Source organism: Oryzias latipes, chromosome 14 (assembly GCF_002234675.1).
Source record: "Oryzias latipes chromosome 14, ASM223467v1".
In the NCBI taxonomy this organism is placed as follows: domain Eukaryota; kingdom Metazoa; phylum Chordata; class Actinopteri; order Beloniformes; family Adrianichthyidae; genus Oryzias; species Oryzias latipes.
Window position 1 is genome coordinate 25,262,574 of NC_019872.2, and position 18,421 is coordinate 25,280,994.

General features: G+C 35.6%; 1 protein-coding gene across 4 annotated transcripts in view; it reads right to left on the reverse strand.

The window, feature by feature from the left end:
• Positions 1-18,421, reverse strand: part of LOC101164496 (ubiquitin carboxyl-terminal hydrolase 28) — a 32,795-nt gene that overhangs the window by 10,570 nt on the left and 3,804 nt on the right. Inside the window, exons 2-19 of one of the 4 annotated variants that reach the window (XM_020709131.2) lie at positions 17,367-17,444; positions 16,667-16,763; positions 14,732-14,819; positions 14,243-14,405; positions 10,790-10,876; positions 10,548-10,685; positions 8,691-8,761; positions 8,542-8,618; positions 8,318-8,466; positions 8,107-8,234; positions 6,567-6,662; positions 6,287-6,472; positions 5,953-6,155; positions 5,743-5,813; positions 4,294-4,522; positions 3,660-3,986; positions 2,186-2,319; positions 943-1,221 (exon numbers count right to left, since the gene is read on the reverse strand). In XM_020709131.2, the coding sequence (XP_020564790.1) occupies positions 943-1,221; positions 2,186-2,319; positions 3,660-3,986; positions 4,294-4,522; positions 5,743-5,813; positions 5,953-6,155; positions 6,287-6,472; positions 6,567-6,662; positions 8,107-8,234; positions 8,318-8,466; positions 8,542-8,618; positions 8,691-8,761; positions 10,548-10,685; positions 10,790-10,876; positions 14,243-14,405; positions 14,732-14,819; positions 16,667-16,763; positions 17,367-17,444 (2,601 nt within the window). Of the gene's footprint in view, positions 1-942; positions 1,222-2,185; positions 2,320-3,659; positions 3,990-4,293; positions 4,523-5,742; positions 5,814-5,952; positions 6,156-6,286; positions 6,473-6,566; positions 6,663-8,106; positions 8,235-8,317; positions 8,467-8,541; positions 8,619-8,690; positions 8,762-10,547; positions 10,686-10,789; positions 10,877-14,242; positions 14,406-14,731; positions 14,820-16,666; positions 16,764-17,366; positions 17,445-18,421 lie in introns of all 4 variants that reach the window. The other 3 variants (XM_020709129.2, XM_020709130.2, XM_011483920.3) reach the window with 3 other exon arrangements.

The window sequence follows — 18,421 nt, forward strand, 5'->3', positions numbered from 1 at the left end:
TGGATCAACATACAGAGTTTTTTTTTTTCAGTTGTACTGTAGCGTATTTTCTAATGAACATTAGTGTAACTCTGTCCGATTATGTGTCAGCCATTTCTCTGTGCAGGGGCACAAACGTAGCGATTCAGAAATCGGTGGAATCAGCTGTTGCTCGCTGTTAAACAATCTTTAGCTGACCGGCTGGCGTGCCCTTCATCACCGGTCCCCTCCTCAGAAAGTCCCACAGCACCTCCCTCGGACGCAAAAGTCGTCAGAGTTGTCTGAGTTTTTGTGATGAACCGGAGGAGTAATGTGACTGAAAACTAATACGCGAATGCGTGAAACTGCGAATTTTAAAACCCCAATAAACCGGAGAGCACTGTACTTGCATAGCACTTCTCTACCTTGCTCAAAGGCCCCAAGCGTTTTCCAGTCCCATTCACACACACATTCCCACGCTGATGGCTGCGCTATCGCCCAACACTAGCGCCAACTTATACCCACCAGAGGCAACGTGGGGCTCATGTCTTGCACTTCAACACATGGGAGGGGCAAGGCAGGAATCGAAACCTGCAATTGACCGCCCTACTGCTGCTCTACAGCTGCTCGTGGTAACACACTAGTACATAGTATAACAAAGTGTAACAATATGTAGTTAACTGTGACACAATACATAGTGCTACATATTGTTACATACCAGTACCAGTACATACTAGTGCATATTGTTACAAACTGCAGCAATATGTTACAAACTGATTATTTAGATTATCATTCATTATTAAACAACTTTGTTTTATCCCATCTTGAACAATATTTAAGATTATTCGGAAATGGTTTACTTCCAAATATTGTTACCTAGACATTATTCAAAATAGGAAAAAAACAAAGTTATTTAATAATGAATGATGTACTTAAACTACATAAAAAATGTGTGTGTAATTGACTGTTTTGCTTGGTTCATACCTCTTCATTGTATCCATCAGCATCAGCCCTCACCATGATTCGACCCACATTAGGGATCTCCACCTCTGACACCTCATTCTCCGGCTGTCGCTGCCTGACCGGGTCTTCCTGTGGCTCTTCCTGCTCCCCTCCTTGCACGTCCTCCTGATCTGTCATCTTTCTAAAGGCTTTCGATTCATTGTCACCCTCAGAAGTAAGGGCCTTCACCTCTGTGTCATACTTTTGGACATCTTGGTTTGATGGTGGCTGATTAGTGAGCTCTGGATCATGGTTAGGAGTCTGGATGGATCAAACAAAAACACCTACATGGTCTTTTTGTGTCATGTTTTTACTAAATACCGTATTTTCTGGACTATAAATCGCCCTTTTTTTCATAGTTTGGCAAGGGGTGCAACTTATACTCCCAGCGACTTATATTAGAAATAAATTGAAATAAATACATTGTTAACCCTCCTGTTATGTTCATTTGTGAGGAAAAGAGATGATGTTCCTGGGTCAATTTGATGAATGAGGTAAGTTAAGTGACTCAGAGAATCAGCAAACTTTTTTACAGTAAGATCTTGAAGGCTAACAACATAATATTCTATTTTCCAATGATTTCATAGATTCAGAAATGCAATAAAAATGACTACTGTTTCTACAAATACAGGATGAAAACAGAGTATTAGTTGGCTAATGATGCTTCATGAAAGGAATAAATAAATAAGTATGAGAAAGAATTACTGTGAAATTATGAGATAAACAGTCTGCTATGATTGTGTCATATGAGGTTGTGCAAGTTATTAGTTCTTGGTCTCAGATTTTGTCAAATAAATTTCCCGTCAAAATGCGACTTATAGTCCAGTGCGACTTATCTGTGTTTTTTTCTACTTTATAATGCATTTTTGGGCTGGTGCGACTTATACTCCGGAAAATACAGGTATTCTAAAACGGTTCAAGGAAAACAAAACTGAGCAGGGCCTGTCAAATTACACTCCAGATTAACTGTCACTGTTCAGTGACAGATCAGCAGTAGAACAAACTGCTTGTGTGTGTGACTCATAAAAACAAGTGACAGAGTGAATCTAAATTAGAAGTGAGTCTTTAATATATACAAACTAACTAATAAAAAAAAAACCTTGACCCAGACAAAAGTACTTGACTTAGCTGGCCTAGAATTTCTGCATCATGTGTGTGAGAGGGTTTGTGTTTGTGTGTGTGTGTTAGCATAGAGGAGGGAATTGGTGTGCCTGGACTTTCCCACCTGACTGTGCAGTTTTTCCTGGTCTGAGTTCAACCTGCTGCTTGAATCCGGGGTGTCAGTGACTGCTGTGGCGTTGGTGTCCTCTGTCTGGCAGCCAGGACTCTCACATGTTGGTGTTTTTGCCGATTCTTCTTCTGTAGGAGACAGACGGACAAAAAAGGAGAAAGGGCACGAATGTTTTATTCTTAGCACAGAGCAACAAATTACTTTTAGCATGCAACAATCAATGCCGAGGTTAATCGGAAAAATGATTATGCTTTATCTGGACAATAACATAGTTTCTTACAGTAAGGAATCAAGTTAAGACAACAAATATTAGTGTTTATAGAAAATATTTAATAAGTCATGGGGTTATTGTGTAATACTCTCAGCTTAAGTACATTAAACTTTTGTTAAAAGGTTTTTAAAAAAATCAAAGGTTTAACTGACAATAAAAAGTTTCAGTTTCTCTTCATTAAGTTATGACTACAAATATATTTTAGCCAATAAAAATTGTCAAAAAAAGCATTATGCTGCTACTGAACTTGTGCATAACAATTTTAAAACAACAGATTGAATCAATGTTCAATATAAAAACAGACTCTATATCAGGTTAGTTCTGGTAGTTTAGAAATAAAGCTTTACAAGAAACCTAATATTATTTTAAAAAAGAATGATTGTGTAGAAAATACTGAAAACTGTTCTTTGTTCTTTGGTAGGCAGGACTGAGTAGCTGATCTGAAAATAGTTAACCAAAGCTACTTTAGCCACTGTTAAAACATCTACATATCATACTTGCTGGTATTTTAATAAAACATATAATTGCTTTATATTTTCCTACATTTTTTATAAATCCAAATTGCCTGATAGATTCAAATCCTCCTAAAATCCATACCAATGTGTTTTCATTGAAAACATTGATTTCTCTGTGGCAGCATTGAGATCAAACATGGTAATATTAGGATTTACATTTTTCTGTATTTGGGCGACTGACCAAACTTTATTTGACAATCATTTTACTTAATGAATTTAATATTTCAGGTACATACATGTACTGTATGTGCAAAAACATTTTTGATTAGGAGCAATTATAATGTGAAGAAGATTGAATTATTTTCTTTTATTTTCTTTATATTCTAATAAATGTATAAGTTAGTAACTTAATATCCATGTTTTATAATTTCTTTGTATTTTTCCTTTGTTTTGATTGCTTATATTGCTTGAAATACCAAAAAAATCAATCATTATGGTCTGTAGTTTGTAGTCATGTCAAACTTTGTGAGACAAATTATTCCAGAAGTATTATTATTATTATTATTATTGAATTCAATTCAAAAGTATTTTCAGATTGTACCCAGTTTTGGTTAAAATCTAAACCTTTGATTTACAACACCCGCCTTGGGTTTTAATTATTAAACAAATCAACACGTTTGGGAGAAAATGTAAAACTGTGAGGTGTGTTGTGGTTTCTCATCTTCTTGAGGAGACTACACACCTTCAGGTTGCTCTCCAGGATCTGTCCCTGGGTCCTTTGGGGCCTCTGCATTTGGCTGAGGCTTAGAAGCAGCTTCTTGGTCCAACTTTTCAGCGGGAGCTCCTAATTGAGGCTCGACAGGCATTAGCTGCACTTTTTCCAAACTGGAGCTTGCAGGATCGACAGAGACTGCGGACTCTTCCTGTGGGGTGGCGGTTTGGCAGTACTGTTCCTCCCACTCGCTGAGCTCCTGCTGGAACCAGCGGTTGTCTTCTTGGACGTAGCGCCTGAGGATGGATGGTAGGGAATCCATACCATGGAGGACCTGGCCTGTCTCATTGTCTGTGTCTTCTGAGTGGATGTGAAGCATTGTTAGTGAGTTTAACTAACAAAAATACATTTTCGGTACACATTTTGATCAGTCATAAAAACTTTTTTGATTCATCTATAAAGTCCTAAATGTCATGCAAGACAAACATCTGCTTATTCAGTTGAATAGTTTTACCACTTAAGTATGCTTTGTTTTTTTAATTCTTGTTTTAGATTAATTTGCAAATCCAAGTTAGCTTGATCTTTATTGAGTGAAATGTTTTAAGATCTCATTTGAATAGTAGATGTAAAATTTTCAGTGATCCTTCCAGAAGTTTCTGAGTACCTGTAATGAGGTGGGGCAACTTGTCATCGATGTACATCAAGCAGTAGGCGCTGGCATTGGTCATGCCTCCAAAAGAGTCTCTTTCAAGCTCCTCCCACGTTGACTCTGTGATGCTGACGTCATTGTACTTCATCCAACGCTGGTTAGCGTGGTCATAGATGTAAGCCCAGTAATGACCTGCTGAAGCCTGACCTTCATGAACAAGTACTGCATGGAGTCTGTATGGTACCTATGCAAGATTACAGTAAAGCCTTAGTCACTTGCACCCAACCCATAAGGATCATAGAAAGGAGCGACCGTATCTTAAGGGGGTGTCTTACAGCTCCCATGACGATTGTGCAGCCACCTTAAAGTCCCACTCAGATCATCTTTTGATCTATTTTAAGAGCGTTCCCAGTGGACTTACAAGTATGATTACGCAGTTTTTAGCCAAAATCAAAAAACCTGCATCGTTTTCTAGGACATAGTGTCTGCCGAGTCGCAGTAGTTCATCAAAAATTCACCTCTGTGTTGTTGGCGGAACCGTTGGTGTGGTGGAGTAAGCCTTCTTCTACTTCCCATCATCCCCTTGTTTTCACTCTCTCCTGCTAGCTTACAGCCCCTTACACCCCCAACCTCAAATTACACGCGCAACAAAAATGACGAGCAATATTGGAGCTATCTAGCCATACAGTTTTAAGACAGATGGCAGCTCTGACGAGGAAAACAAAGACGTACATGGGTCTACAAGTGGATGCATCTGGATTGGAGCCATGCCACTGGTGATTTCTGCATCACACTTCCAAGGTTTTTCCAATGATATTTTTTTATCTGCTCCTGATTCACAATAATTTGAACACAGAAATACTCAGAAATGCAATTTTAAGTTGAATTTTCTTCATACATGTCCTCCATCCTCAGAAAAATATCACAAAAACGTGTTAAAAATACCCTAAAAAGGTTTTCACTGGAGTAGGTCTTTAAGGTGCGACACAAAATGGAATGTAGGATTGTCATTTGTGTCTTAAGTGTATTGTGACGTATTTGTAAGGATAAGGTATATCACACACTTATGAGGCTGTCTTGCCCCTGTTTGTTAGTAAGGTGCGCATACTGGTCCCTTACTGACATCGCTCAAATGTTGAACACACAGGATTTGCAGGTGATATGTAGGTACCCAATGAAGGGCCATCGGATGCACACTCAAACTACACTCTGATTGTCTAATTTCCTCATTTCTAAGGGTGTATACAGACTGGGAAAACTGTTTGTTCCGGACCTAGTCAGCTTAATTTGGTCCGGATCAAGGCCTGAACCTTGCGTTTGGTCTGTATTCAGATCTACTTTGCTGTCAATAAACGATACAATTTTGCTAAAGTTTATCGTTGATCAATGCTCTTTGTGACGGTGGGGATGTGAATATGTAATTGGATCGCTGTCACAGTAAAGTAGGTGAGTTTGGAGGTTTACCTGACAGAGACTGTTGTCAGAGTAAATGCCCTCGAGGGTCTGAGTGACCTTCTCAATGGTGGCCTTTAGCTCTGGCAAACACAATGAAAACAGAACACAGAGATGAAGCAGATTTATGTTTCTGACGAAAAACCTAAGCTTAAGAGGTAAAATTAGAGATGAATTAATTTCTCCTGAAAACATGATTTTAAAAATTGTGTGTTTTTGTACCATTTATTTCGTTCTCCACTTCTGTCCTCCATCGGTGCAGGCAGGTTTTAACAAAGTGCAGCTCTTCCTCAGTGATGCTGTGAGGTGCAGGGTGTGGTGGGCAGTCAATGGGGGGTCTGCATTGGGTAAAAGGCTTGTAGATGGGTGTTCGTTGGCAGTTGGAAACACCACAAGCCAAACCATCATCAGTCTCCTCTGGGTCACTAAAAAGAGCAGCACAACTAAGGTAATCCTGGTTTGGTTTAGTTTACTATTTAAAAATTCAATGACAGAAAGCTTGTTGAAGAGAAAAAAAGTCAGTGATCGGCTTGTTCTCTGGTGGTGAGAAACATACCTACTGTCTCTTGGTACGGCTTCACTGTGGGGGAAGCTAGCAGGAGGAGTTGGCGAGGCTGTAGATAGTCTCATCTCCTCAGTAGCTGGAGAGACACTCGTGGGTTTTGTAGTAGCAAACTCCAGAACAAACTGAAGCATGTCAGCCAGGGGATATTTGACAGGTCCTGAGCCAAAGTTTTTATAACTGTAGATAAAAAAGAAAGCTTTAGTAAACCCAGAGTTAGCTTTACTAAAATGTAAAATTGTTCAAATTATTCTCTGTGGTAGGAATGACATACCACTCCAGTTTCTGTTGAAGAGCTGCAAGTTGTTCTTTGTGTCTTTTCACTTCTCCCCTCCTTTCATTCGTCCGTTCAAGATTTTTATGAAGATATCTATGCTCAAAAATGTCCATAAATGGATAAAGTAAGATTTGGTGAAATGCCTTTATGCTGTTCTTCTGATTCCTTCTGCTACCACGGAGTATTAGGGCCACCATTAAAATAAATAAATACATTTATTAGAATAAAGTTAAGTAAAATTATGAGAAAAAAGTCGTAATTTTACGCCGTCGGCAGTATAGGAGCAGAGGTCCGAAGTCTTCATTGCACAATGGATTTCTATATAAACTACAGTCTTATGGCATCACCAATAATGGCTGCATTGAAGGATTTATATTCCATAATAGGAATGAAGGCCGACACAACCAACTAGCTATATTTTTTGATTAGCGTGGGTTTTTCCTTGTGAAAGTCCGACTTTTTATTCTCATAAAATTACACTTCTTCATCTCATAAATTTACGATTTTATTCTCGTAAATGTATTTACTTTTTTATAGTTATGGTGGCCCTAATACTCCATTGGATTCTGCATTTAGGACTTCTTATGATAAAAAGCTCATTTAACCTTGGAATCGTTAGTATAGTCCACCTAAATAACATTTGCAAAGTATTGAAACTTGTCCTTTTTTCTAATGACAGTAGAGTTTTTTGAAAAATGTAAAACATTTAATAGAATAAATCAAAATTAAAATGGTTAAACTTAAACATCAGTTTAACAATAAGAAGCTGTCATTGATATTAAAAACGTTTATGTTTACAGTTTTTGCAAATAAAAACAAGAGGATGTAAAACTGTCCATTTGAAGGAGTAACAATTAAATAATATCTGAGTTTAGAATCCTTGAGGTATTTTCTGAATAAACTTTGTCTTGGAGCCTCATTTATCATATGTTAAAGGTAAAGTGATTAAAACTACATTTGTTTTAAAAATGTTAAGTATTATTTACCCTGTAAGGTGCTGAGAATGTTATTTTGTTCAATGTTATTGCCTTCTTTGTTGAAATGTGGGGTAATAGATATAAAACCAATTTCATGTTACATATAGTGCAGAATACATATATTTATATAACATATAAAGTTGGAATATACATAAAGCTTTATTTATTAGGTTTAGTGGAACAGCAAACTTTATTAGACATGTTTAAAGTCAAAAATAGAGAGATTCCAGAGAGCTTACAAAAATTATTTGTTTTTACTTCAACATAGGAGTAAATTTGATTTTAAGTTAAAAGTTGCTCTTACAATTTTAAAGCAAACATGTTTTTCTTTTGCTGGGATATAAGTTTGGAACAGAAAGTTCTGAGAAGTTGCTCACAGAAACTTTTAATTTAAAAAATATCTTTAAAGAATGAACTTTATGGTAAAAGGGTCAGAAATAAAATAAAAACTTGTCACTGCTCCTTTTCAGTCATGAAGATGTGTGGACGTATTGAATATGTTAATGTGTGAAGGGAACAGCACAAAGAAATCTTATTTATGAATCTTCTGTCTGACTCACCTGTCCATGTAAATGATTTGTGGAAACTCTAACTTCTTGTGTATCTTCTCAGGACGACCGAGCTGAGTGTTGAATTCAAATCTAGAAAGTTCAAAAGTCAAAACTGGTGGTAGCTTTTTGAACCATCTCTGCAAAAAAGGAAAAAAAACAGATTATTTATGAGGACATTTTAAAATAACACACAAACATAGAGACATTGATGTTTAGTCACCTCACGCCCAGGTGTGACGCTGTGATCTGAATGCAAAGGTTCAATTTCTTTCTCAACCATGGCGCCCTCAAGGCATTCATCAAGGTTGTTGAAGCCGTTCACCTGCAGAGGGTACTGGCCGAACTGCTCAATATTACATAATGTTTTACCTGCATAGAAAAGAGAAGCTAAAACTAAATGTATACTGAAGAAATGGCAATAAAAATCTGTTGAAAACCTCATACCACCACATTTCCGCTCTGTTACAAAAGTGCCGTAGAAAAGCTGAACCATGGGGTTATGCTGCTTGTCTTCTGCACTTCTGAAAGCAAAGCCAAGCTTTACATAACTCGTGAAAAAATATGACATATTATTTCATAAACATCTTGCTTACGTTCCATTTGCTGCCAGTTGAAACGCATCCTCTAGCCAGTCGAGCAGTTTGTGGGTAAATTCACTGACATCCTATAAAGGAAACAAAGACTTGCTGTGTTTGGACCAGTAATAACTCATAATTCAGGTCCAATGCTGACATGAAGAAAGTGTCTGTTTTAGTCCTACTGGACCTGAGTGCAGCCTTCGACACAGTTGACCACTCTATCCTTTTAAACAGACTTCACGGCATGGTTGGAATTACTGGGACAGCTTTTGATTGGTTTAAATCTTACCTCACAGATAGAGATTTTATTGTTAATTTAAATGACTTTTCATCTGGAGGCACAAACTGACATGTGGGGTGCCTCAAGGCTCCATCCTGGGTCCTACACGTTTTAATCTTTACATGCTTCCGCTTGGTGATGTCATCAGGAGACACGGCATTAACTTTCATAGCTATGCTGATGACACTCAACTTTATGTCGTTGTGTCTCCTGACGACACTGGACCCATAGATAGCCCTTTAAATTATATTTTAGATATTAAAATGTGGATGGGAGAGCAGCTCAACCAAGACAAAACTGAAGTCTTGGTAATCGGTTCTGAAGCTGAGTGGGATAGGGTCCAATTTTATCTGTCAACCAATTCTATGACCACATGTGACACAGCAAGAAACCTCTGTGTGATTCTAGATGCAGATCTTAGCTTTGACCAACATGCGAATCAACGAAATAAATCTGCATTTTACCATCTAAGGAATATTGCCCGAGTGAGACCCTATCTATCTAGAGCCAGTGCTGAAATCTTAATCCATGCTTTTATTACATCAAGGATAGATTATTGTAATGCCCTCCTTTCTGGTGTAAAGAAAACTACACTAAATCGCTTGCAGCTAGTCCAGAACTCTGCTGCACGCCTTTTAAAGAGAACTAGGAAGAGGGAGCACATTACACCAATCTTAAAATATCTGCACTGGCTCCCTGTCAGCTTCAGGGTTGGTTAAAAAATTATTTTAATAGTTTTTAAGAGTGTCCATGGTCGTTTATATCTGACTTGCTTTTAACTTATGAACCTCCCAGAGCCCTTAGGTCCTCAGGTGCAGGCCTGCTGAAGGTCCCAAAGGGTCAGGACAAAAACCGCGGCGAGGCCTCGTTTAGACACTACGGACCTCGTCTGTGGAACAGCCTGCCTGAGGATGTGAGGGCCTCATCCACTGTTGAGGTTTTTAAAAGAAATGAAAGACACACCTTTTTAAATCAGCTTTTAATTAGATTTCATGTCATATCTTTTTTTTTTCATTCTTCATTCTTTTTATGTTTTATGATTTTTCATCACATCATATTATCATTTTATTTGTTTCTAGAATTTTTACTCTTATATTTTATGACATTTTATCACATACATATTTGTTTAATCTAGACATTTTTGCTCTTATGTTTTGTATATATTAACACATATTTGTTTCATGTTTTTTAGCCAAATTAGACTGTTTACGAGTGTTTTCCCACCCTTGGCTGGGATGTTTGTGTCTATGCTGACACCCCGGCCAATAGGAGGACAGGGCAGACGGCGCCTTCTGTGTTCTCTCTTCTTTAGCTTTTTTTTGTCTTTCGTCATTTCTCTTTTACTTGTGATTGTTTTTGTGTAATTTATTGTGTGGGGCTTATTTAATTATTTTATTGCGTGAATAGGGATTGGTGTTTTCTGCATTTTTGTTCGTTGTTATGTACAGCACCTTGAGCTTTTTTTACATGAAAGGTGCTATATAAATAAAATTCATTTGAAATTTGAATTTGATACACCACCAGACCAGTCTTATCGACACATGTTTCGTCATTTTAAGTGGATTTTAGCCTGAGCTGCACGTGTTTTATACCTGCTGGGCTTCACTTGTCCTGAAGGCATCTCGCAGCAGCTCCACTGCGGCAGAAGGATCCACGAACCGCCGGGTTGAGCCTACCATGAGGGCAAACAAGCAGCGTAGCTCCTGCATGAAAGCTATGTTTCTTTTGTCCTGTTGCCATAAAGTCAGAGTCAGACTTCACAGCCATCATGCAGCTCACATAAAATAAAAAAATGAAAGCATCTCATAAATAGAGGCGAGAGCAGGTGACTTACCGCGTGGCTCTTACACTTCTCCAGGATTCGCTCTGACAGATGGTAGTTGAGGACAAGTCTTTTGAAAACAGGCAAGTGGAAAAGTGACTGTAAAAAAACAAGTTATAAACAGAATATTTTCAATAAAATGTTAGACTGAGGAGATTACACTGCAAACTATTTGATCCTTGCGAAGATTTAAAACTGCGTTTTTTGACATTCAAGAGATTTGACCAGGTTTAAAGTTGTTTTTTATTTAACATCATCATATCTGCAACCTAGTTCAACTGTGACAAGGACTCTGACTGAAAAAAAATATAATAATGATAATTAATGGAATATTTTTTACTGATTGTAATCATTAAGATACGAACCAGGACATGATCAATATGATCAATATAATAAAAATATGATAAAAAACAAATAAAATAGTTAAGTAACATAATAGGGGGAAGATTATATAGGTTTGGCTCCTTCCAGTCCTGTTCAAGCTATTAATTTAACTGTTTTTGACAAACTTCACATTTAATTGATTCATTGTGTCTTGTATTGTATAAGCACAATATGTCTATTTCTGATTAAGAGTAAGTATAATAGGATCATTTATATGTGGATGTGTACATATATGGATATCATTCTCTGATACTTTTAGATTTTTTTTCCAATCAAATCATGACTAATCATCATCAGTTAGATGTATAGATGTATATCTCTTTTGTTTTGACTTTTTTGTTTTTGTTTTGAATGGTTGAAATAAGAAAATACCAAATTCAAATCCAAAATTTTCTTTAACACTTCTCTAAAAATCAGCACAGAGAATAAATGTTTGTCTCATCAAGAGCTAGGATATAGAAATACATAAATTGTTATTAAAATGAGTCAAAATTCCTTTCTCTATCCAATAGAAAAATACGATTTAAGACTTAAAAAAACCCTCAAATTTAAGAAATGTTCATAATATTTCTAAAAGCCTTTTATTTAAGGAAAAAAATCATCTACTTGGAGAAGTATTTTATTAAGATGGCACAACTTGTATTAAGAACATCTAATGAACTATCAGTAGGTTAATAGAAACTCCAAATAAATACTAGCAAATAAATACTTATTATTGGGATGTTTAACAATCAATTTGAAGTAATTCTGTCAAACAGTTAAATTTTTTAGAACCCCTGACTTGATGCATTGACAGATCATTTTACTACTTTCTAGTGATTTTCCCCTTAAGATTAGTGTTCTACTGTCTTTGCAGTGTACCATGACTCTATTGGGTGAACACTGTATGTGGGAAAGATCACAAAGATGCTAAAGAGACGTCCACACTTTCATTTCTAAAATTCTGACGGCTCAGGGACGAGAACCTTTAGCATTGTAAAGATGATAATTCAGTCTACAATTTTTGTGCTCCCTTCAGTAAACGTTTTGGATTTGTCACGATTTCTGCACAGGAAATGATTTTTGTTATTATAACAAATTAAAATGATAGTTTTTTACGTTTTCTTTTAGCTATCAGGAACCCACTTCACAACTCCTTGTTGTAACTTCAGTGCCTTATGATAAGCTTTACGTGGACATGGCGGTTAATAAAGTACTATGTGAGGGTTAGAGGCTTCTACAGTAAGTACTCATGAATATCTTGATCAATATTTCCATTTGAAAAGGGAAATTAAATTACGCTTTATCTCAGTTTTACAGTAACTTATACCACAAAAGATAAGTTAGGGAATATGAGCTGTCACCCGAATTGTGCGGTAACTTTGCTTTAATCTGATTAGGTAGTTTTATTTCAAATCAGTTTTCGTCAAAGCTGCAGTTAAAGGCAAAATGTTCACAAAAAAAGAGGTGATTTTCGGATGACATAAGGCGACATCCTCCTTTCATTTGTCTTTATAAACACTAAAGCTGTTTACGTGGGGATTTGCCTTTTAAACAGATACAAAAGCATCAACAGGGACGAAAAAAAAATCGCAGGATCACCCCACCCCCTCCAGCATCCTCACACCACTCTATACTTAATTAACCCGACAGCGAGGCCTCTGGTTTCTGTAGAGCCATCCGATATGCCTTTCTGACTTTAGTCTGTAATGGCCCTGTAATAGCATCAGCAGCTCCGAAAAATACAATTTGCACTCATTAGGCAAAAGGTTTTGTTTTTCAATGGACGTTTAACCTCGTTAGCACGAGACCCTGATAGAAACAGGATCAAAAATATTTTCATTGACACAGACTGAACGTTGATTAAAGCCATGTTGGGAACCAAACATCAAGGTTTTAAACAAAACAATTTTGTGAGATTGCTTCAATGACAGTAGTTTCAAACTGTTTAAGAACACATAACATTTTTACAAAATACTTTAAATGTAATACCATTGTGTTTTAATACAATTTAATAGACCCAAGTCATGGAATACACATATAGATCTGATAAATAACCTAATTTATTTATTAACTTACAAAACTAAATTAAAAACCAGACTTTTATCTAAATACTTACTGTGACATTGTCATCAAAATACACAACATATGGATTTATGAAATGGGAAGGGTAACATTAAGAAATGTTGTTTTGCTGTACTTCTCTATTGTCTTGTTTTAAAAGTATTACACATCTTTTTTTTATCCTTGTTTATCTGGGAGTGGTCTTCCACTTCCCTGTACATTAGCTTGTTTTTTATGAAAACACTCAGAATTGTATATATTTTGTCTTCTTTGTATATCATGTCATTACTGGCTTGTATGTTTCTTTTTTGCGCTAAATGGAATTAAAAGAGAAATGACAGTGAGTATTGTCATAGATAAGGAGACCTGCTTGGTAATACAGGGAATTGATAATAATTGACAAACAAGATAAACATTAATAGCATTTATTTCAAGACCCACTCCAATGAAAATCGTGTTTTTGGTGTATTTAACATGTTTCTTTAGCATTCTGTAGAACCGGAATATTAATTCTACGCAAAAATATGAAATGAAATAACTCAGTGGGATTATATAAGTGTGCTTCTTCCAACTCCTTTTTAAGCAATAGGTGAACCTCTACTTGATCTTACTTAATCACTATATTTTATGAATTAAATTTAACCCAAGTGTGTCTTTGTTTTAGTTTTTTTTAATCCCTGCATTTTATTATTTCTGTAATGAATTTGATAAATCTGTGTGTTTTTTTTCTTTTTATTGTGTGTCTACAATTAGTGGTTGAAATAAATCAAATTAAATCAAATCGAGTTCCGTCATTTGTTTTGCCTTATTGGTAGTTTAATGGAGGTCCTGATTGTATCTTAAATCTAAATATTAAAGGTCTTTACTTTCTGAAAAATATGACAGTCTCATAACAGTTTTGAAATATTCAGTTGTTTGTTTTTACTCCTTCCATCTTACTCCTCCCTCTGCTGTCCTTTGGCTGTCATGTTACCATTGGGTCCTTTTTTGCCTCAAAGGGTTTATTGTTTTTAAAGTGAATAAGCTCCTCCCCCTCACCTGGATGACAGCACTGAACCAGCAGGTGTTTCCCACATTGCGGATTCCCACCGGCCAGTCATCCTGACGGATCCAGTCTGCAGGACTGCACATCTCACTCTGAGCTTCACACCTCTTCCTCTTCATCCTTGCAGCATTTTCTTCTGTGCTGGCCTCCAAAGCCCTGTGTGATCAAGGGAACTTGCTGAATACAGCGACAGAACCTTCTATCCAACACAGATTTACTCCGCTAACTTTAGGGACAACAAAAAAATGAGAGAATGACACAAGAATTCTCTTCTTCATACTCGAATTTACAGTAAATTCTTGAATGAATGCCTAGATCAGTTCACTTTTAAGCAATTTATAGGTATATTTTTTTAAGCAAAGAGGCTGACAAATGTTTGATTTCCAAAATTTGCAGGCAGAAGATAACATTTTGTGGAGAAAATCTAAAAACAGCAAAAAACACAAGTTAAGGATACATATTAAGTAATAATATGTGATTACCTGTGTAATTCTCGCTCTTCTTCCTGGGCCTTGTGGGACTCCTGTAGACTCAGCTCTATGGCGGCCTGCAACTCATCTTTGGGCAGTCCTAAAGAGACAAGTTAAAATTAATGTCAAATAATTGTGTTTATGCACTAAGCGCAGTTTGAGCTACTTTCAAAAGCAAAAAAACAACAACATTTTTTAAATCAAAAATGGCTAGAAAACAGTTTGAGTGCTTGTAGCAGAGCAAATAAAGCATTTTTCATTTGGTGCTTTTTATTTCTATTTGTACATTTTAGTCTTTTATTTAGTTTTTGTTGAAAAACTATTTTTGTATAGAAGTTAAAAAATACTTTTAATGTTCACACACATTTCAGAAAGAGGTTGGCTCTTTTTTTCTTTATTTCAAAATGCTTTTTCATTTGATTTGATTGTTTGATTTCAAGCATTTTAGTTAAAGAATGTACACAGATTTATTAAACTTATTACAGAAATGATGAAATGCATAGATTAAAAAAAGAAAATAAAACAAAATCATGACACTTAAATTACATTTGCTTAATTAAATCAAGTGATGATAAGCTAAAGTTAAGTAGAGCTTGATATATTGCTTGAAAAGGAGTGGAAAGAAGTGAGTTTATAATCCCATCCCTGCTTAATTAGTTCATTTTATAGTTTTACATAGTTTTTGTAAATGGTTCTGATCAGATAGATGATTTTCCAGAAACAAAATCCAGTGCTTATTAATGATTGATTATCTTCAGAAAACATTCATTCATGATTTCAGTAAACAGTAACAGTGACAGTTATGTCCGTAATAATTATTGAATGTCATTAGAACACATGATCACGTTAAACCAGTAATTATTGCTACACATTGCAGATCAAGTAAAGAAGATCAATAGCTTATTGATTGTAATTCAGACATTTTAGTAATCATTATTGCACATTACACAGTTTAATACTCATTGGTTGTAATTAAAAGAGCTTTGATTATTTCACCAAAATCAAGTTCACACATGTATTTGAAATTATCCAAACACCTGTTGATCCTCTTATCTTCATATTGTGAAATCAGAGCTTCTTTATACATTTTCTTGAATATTTGGATGTTAGAACATTGTTTGAGCTCATTACTGAACCCATTCCAAAGTTTAGTGCCACACACCCACACACAGAAACCTTTCTTTGTGGTTCTTATCAGTTTGATCTTGTAGTTCCTACATCCCCTCAGTTTGTGAGTTTCGTTTTCTAAGAACTGTTTTTGGATATTGAATGGTAATGATTTCCCACTGTATATGATTGATGATTTCAATCATTGATGATTTCCCTCTAGTATGGGGAGAAATTATTATATATTATATATATAATAAGCTGGAATGCTCTGAAAAGTTTTTTTAAAAACAGTTTTTAACACCAGTCACCGTATTTGCCACACATTTTTTCAGCTGTTTTGCTTGTTATACATGTTTGACATGAATTTGAACTCTTTTTACCATTTCTGTTTTTAAAGATATGTGTTTTATTTTTATTAAAAAAAACATCATAGTCCCTTTCAGAGACTACACTTGTGTGTATGATAATCCGAACAACACAAAGTGCCTTCAGCATAAAGTTTTGCCAACATAATAAGACAAATAGGAGGACTTTGATTCTCATTTAAGCAAAGGTAAGTAGTAGACAGTTTACTTTTTAAAAACATATTACTCATGAGAGTAGTCTTCCTCCACCATACTTGGTTTCAAGTAGATTTGTGATTTAAAATCAGTGCTCTTTTTAGAACAATAATAATTGTAAAACCTTAGTTTTAGAGAAAACAGCATATTAACTTCTTAAAAATAAAACTATTTCCTGGTGGCAGTGGGTATGCCACAGATTGCAGTTGAAATTTTTTTTCCAAAAAAATATTTCTCAAACCGTATCCATATAGTTTTAAAGTAAAGCCGGTCTCACCAGGTGTTGCTGATTCCTGTGGCTCTCCAGGGTCCTGAACCCCCACAGTCGGGGTTGTTAGCAGACCAACTGCATGTCCAACATCTCCATGACTGGCCTTTTAAAGAGTTTAGGGAGAAAAATGTAAAAGTGAATGACCTTTTTTTTTTAGAGAGATTTGTCATTTTAAAATAGGTTACTGTGTGAAATATAATACGTAGCTTTTGTTGAGGAAACTAAAAACTCTCAAATTGTTCTTTTTTTCTATTAACAAACATTTCTAAATGGTTAATTGCTCCGAAGCCCATGTATTCATACAATTACAATTCTGTATTTGAGATAAAAACCTTTAAAAAATAAACTAGTGCACATTATCTTTGATATCTTTTTGCTTTATTTGTTAATGCTTAAGCATTTTATTTTTTTACAGTTTTTCAGTCTGAGCCTCTTAATTTTACTGCACTTGCATGGGAAATGACAGTGTAGTTGATCTTTGTGTCAATTTCACTTTTTGGAAAGTGATGCTTTCCAACAAACAACTTTTTAGCATCACATGACACTTGAATTTTAAATGTTAGGAAATAATTAGTTTGCGCATCCAATCTATCTGTTTTGTATAACCATGTATTTATCGCAGTCGCTTTTTTCTGTGTAATCAGCTGTCAGAATTAGCAAAATAAAAGCCTAAAACTTAATAAATCAGTGGCTGATAACTTCTTACCTTTAGAGCTTTATAGAGAACCTGTTGGTCTTGGATCCCGGTGATTTCCTGCAGTTGGTTGATCAGCATTTTGCTCTGCTAATTAATAAGAAACAACAACAGACTTATTTCTATGTCACAGAGCAGCAGTTTCTTTTTTGTTTAATGTTTTTTGTAGCATAGCATTTAAAATTTGTTTTTACAGCAAAATACCCCTTGTGCAGGACAAGGCAGCTCTCATAAATCAGTAATTTTAACATTCTTTCACAGAGAGACCTCAGACAACACTTGAACAACAACAAAATATTAAAATACATTTTTTAAAATGAAAAAAAAGAAAAAAAAGAAACAGCACAGGGCATTTTAAGATGTAAGTTCCTATCTAATTTAATTTAGAAGGATTGTATTCTTAAACTTTGACACCTCTCCTAACCAAATTCAAAATAAAACAAAAGCAGATTTGTTATTCTTGAACTTCTCTGTTAAAACCATAACCAGCTACATAGATACTTAAGTATATGTTGGCAGTGATCAAAATAACAACTTAATCTGGACTCCGCTTTCCTAAAAGCTAACTTTGCAATTTATTTATTAGCATTTGTCCAATTTACCATAATTGTTAAAGGTGTTTGTGAATCGTTGAACATCACATCCAGGATGTTCAAGTCTAAAAGAAATACTTTACACAACAACTTCTATCTTTCATTTGATACTAGTAAAGAAGGAATATGAACTTAGTATCACCACTAGTGTTACTTTAACTTGATTTATATGAAATGTATTGGGTAAATCTGGTCTAAAACAAGGAAACATGTTGCCATTAACACCAGTAAGTAAAAAAACCTCTGATTTAAAGACCCACTCCAATGATAATTGAGGGATGTGAGGGGCTGTAAGCTTGCAGGAGAGTGTTTAACCCTTGTGCTATCCTAGGCACTTTAACGTTGGGAGTTGGGTCATCTAGAACCACTAGACCACATGTGTCAAACTCAATGCCCGGGGGCCAAATCTGGCCCGCCATGTCATTTTAAGTGGCCCGCAAGAGCATAAAGGTTTTTGATTTCTTAAAATAAAAA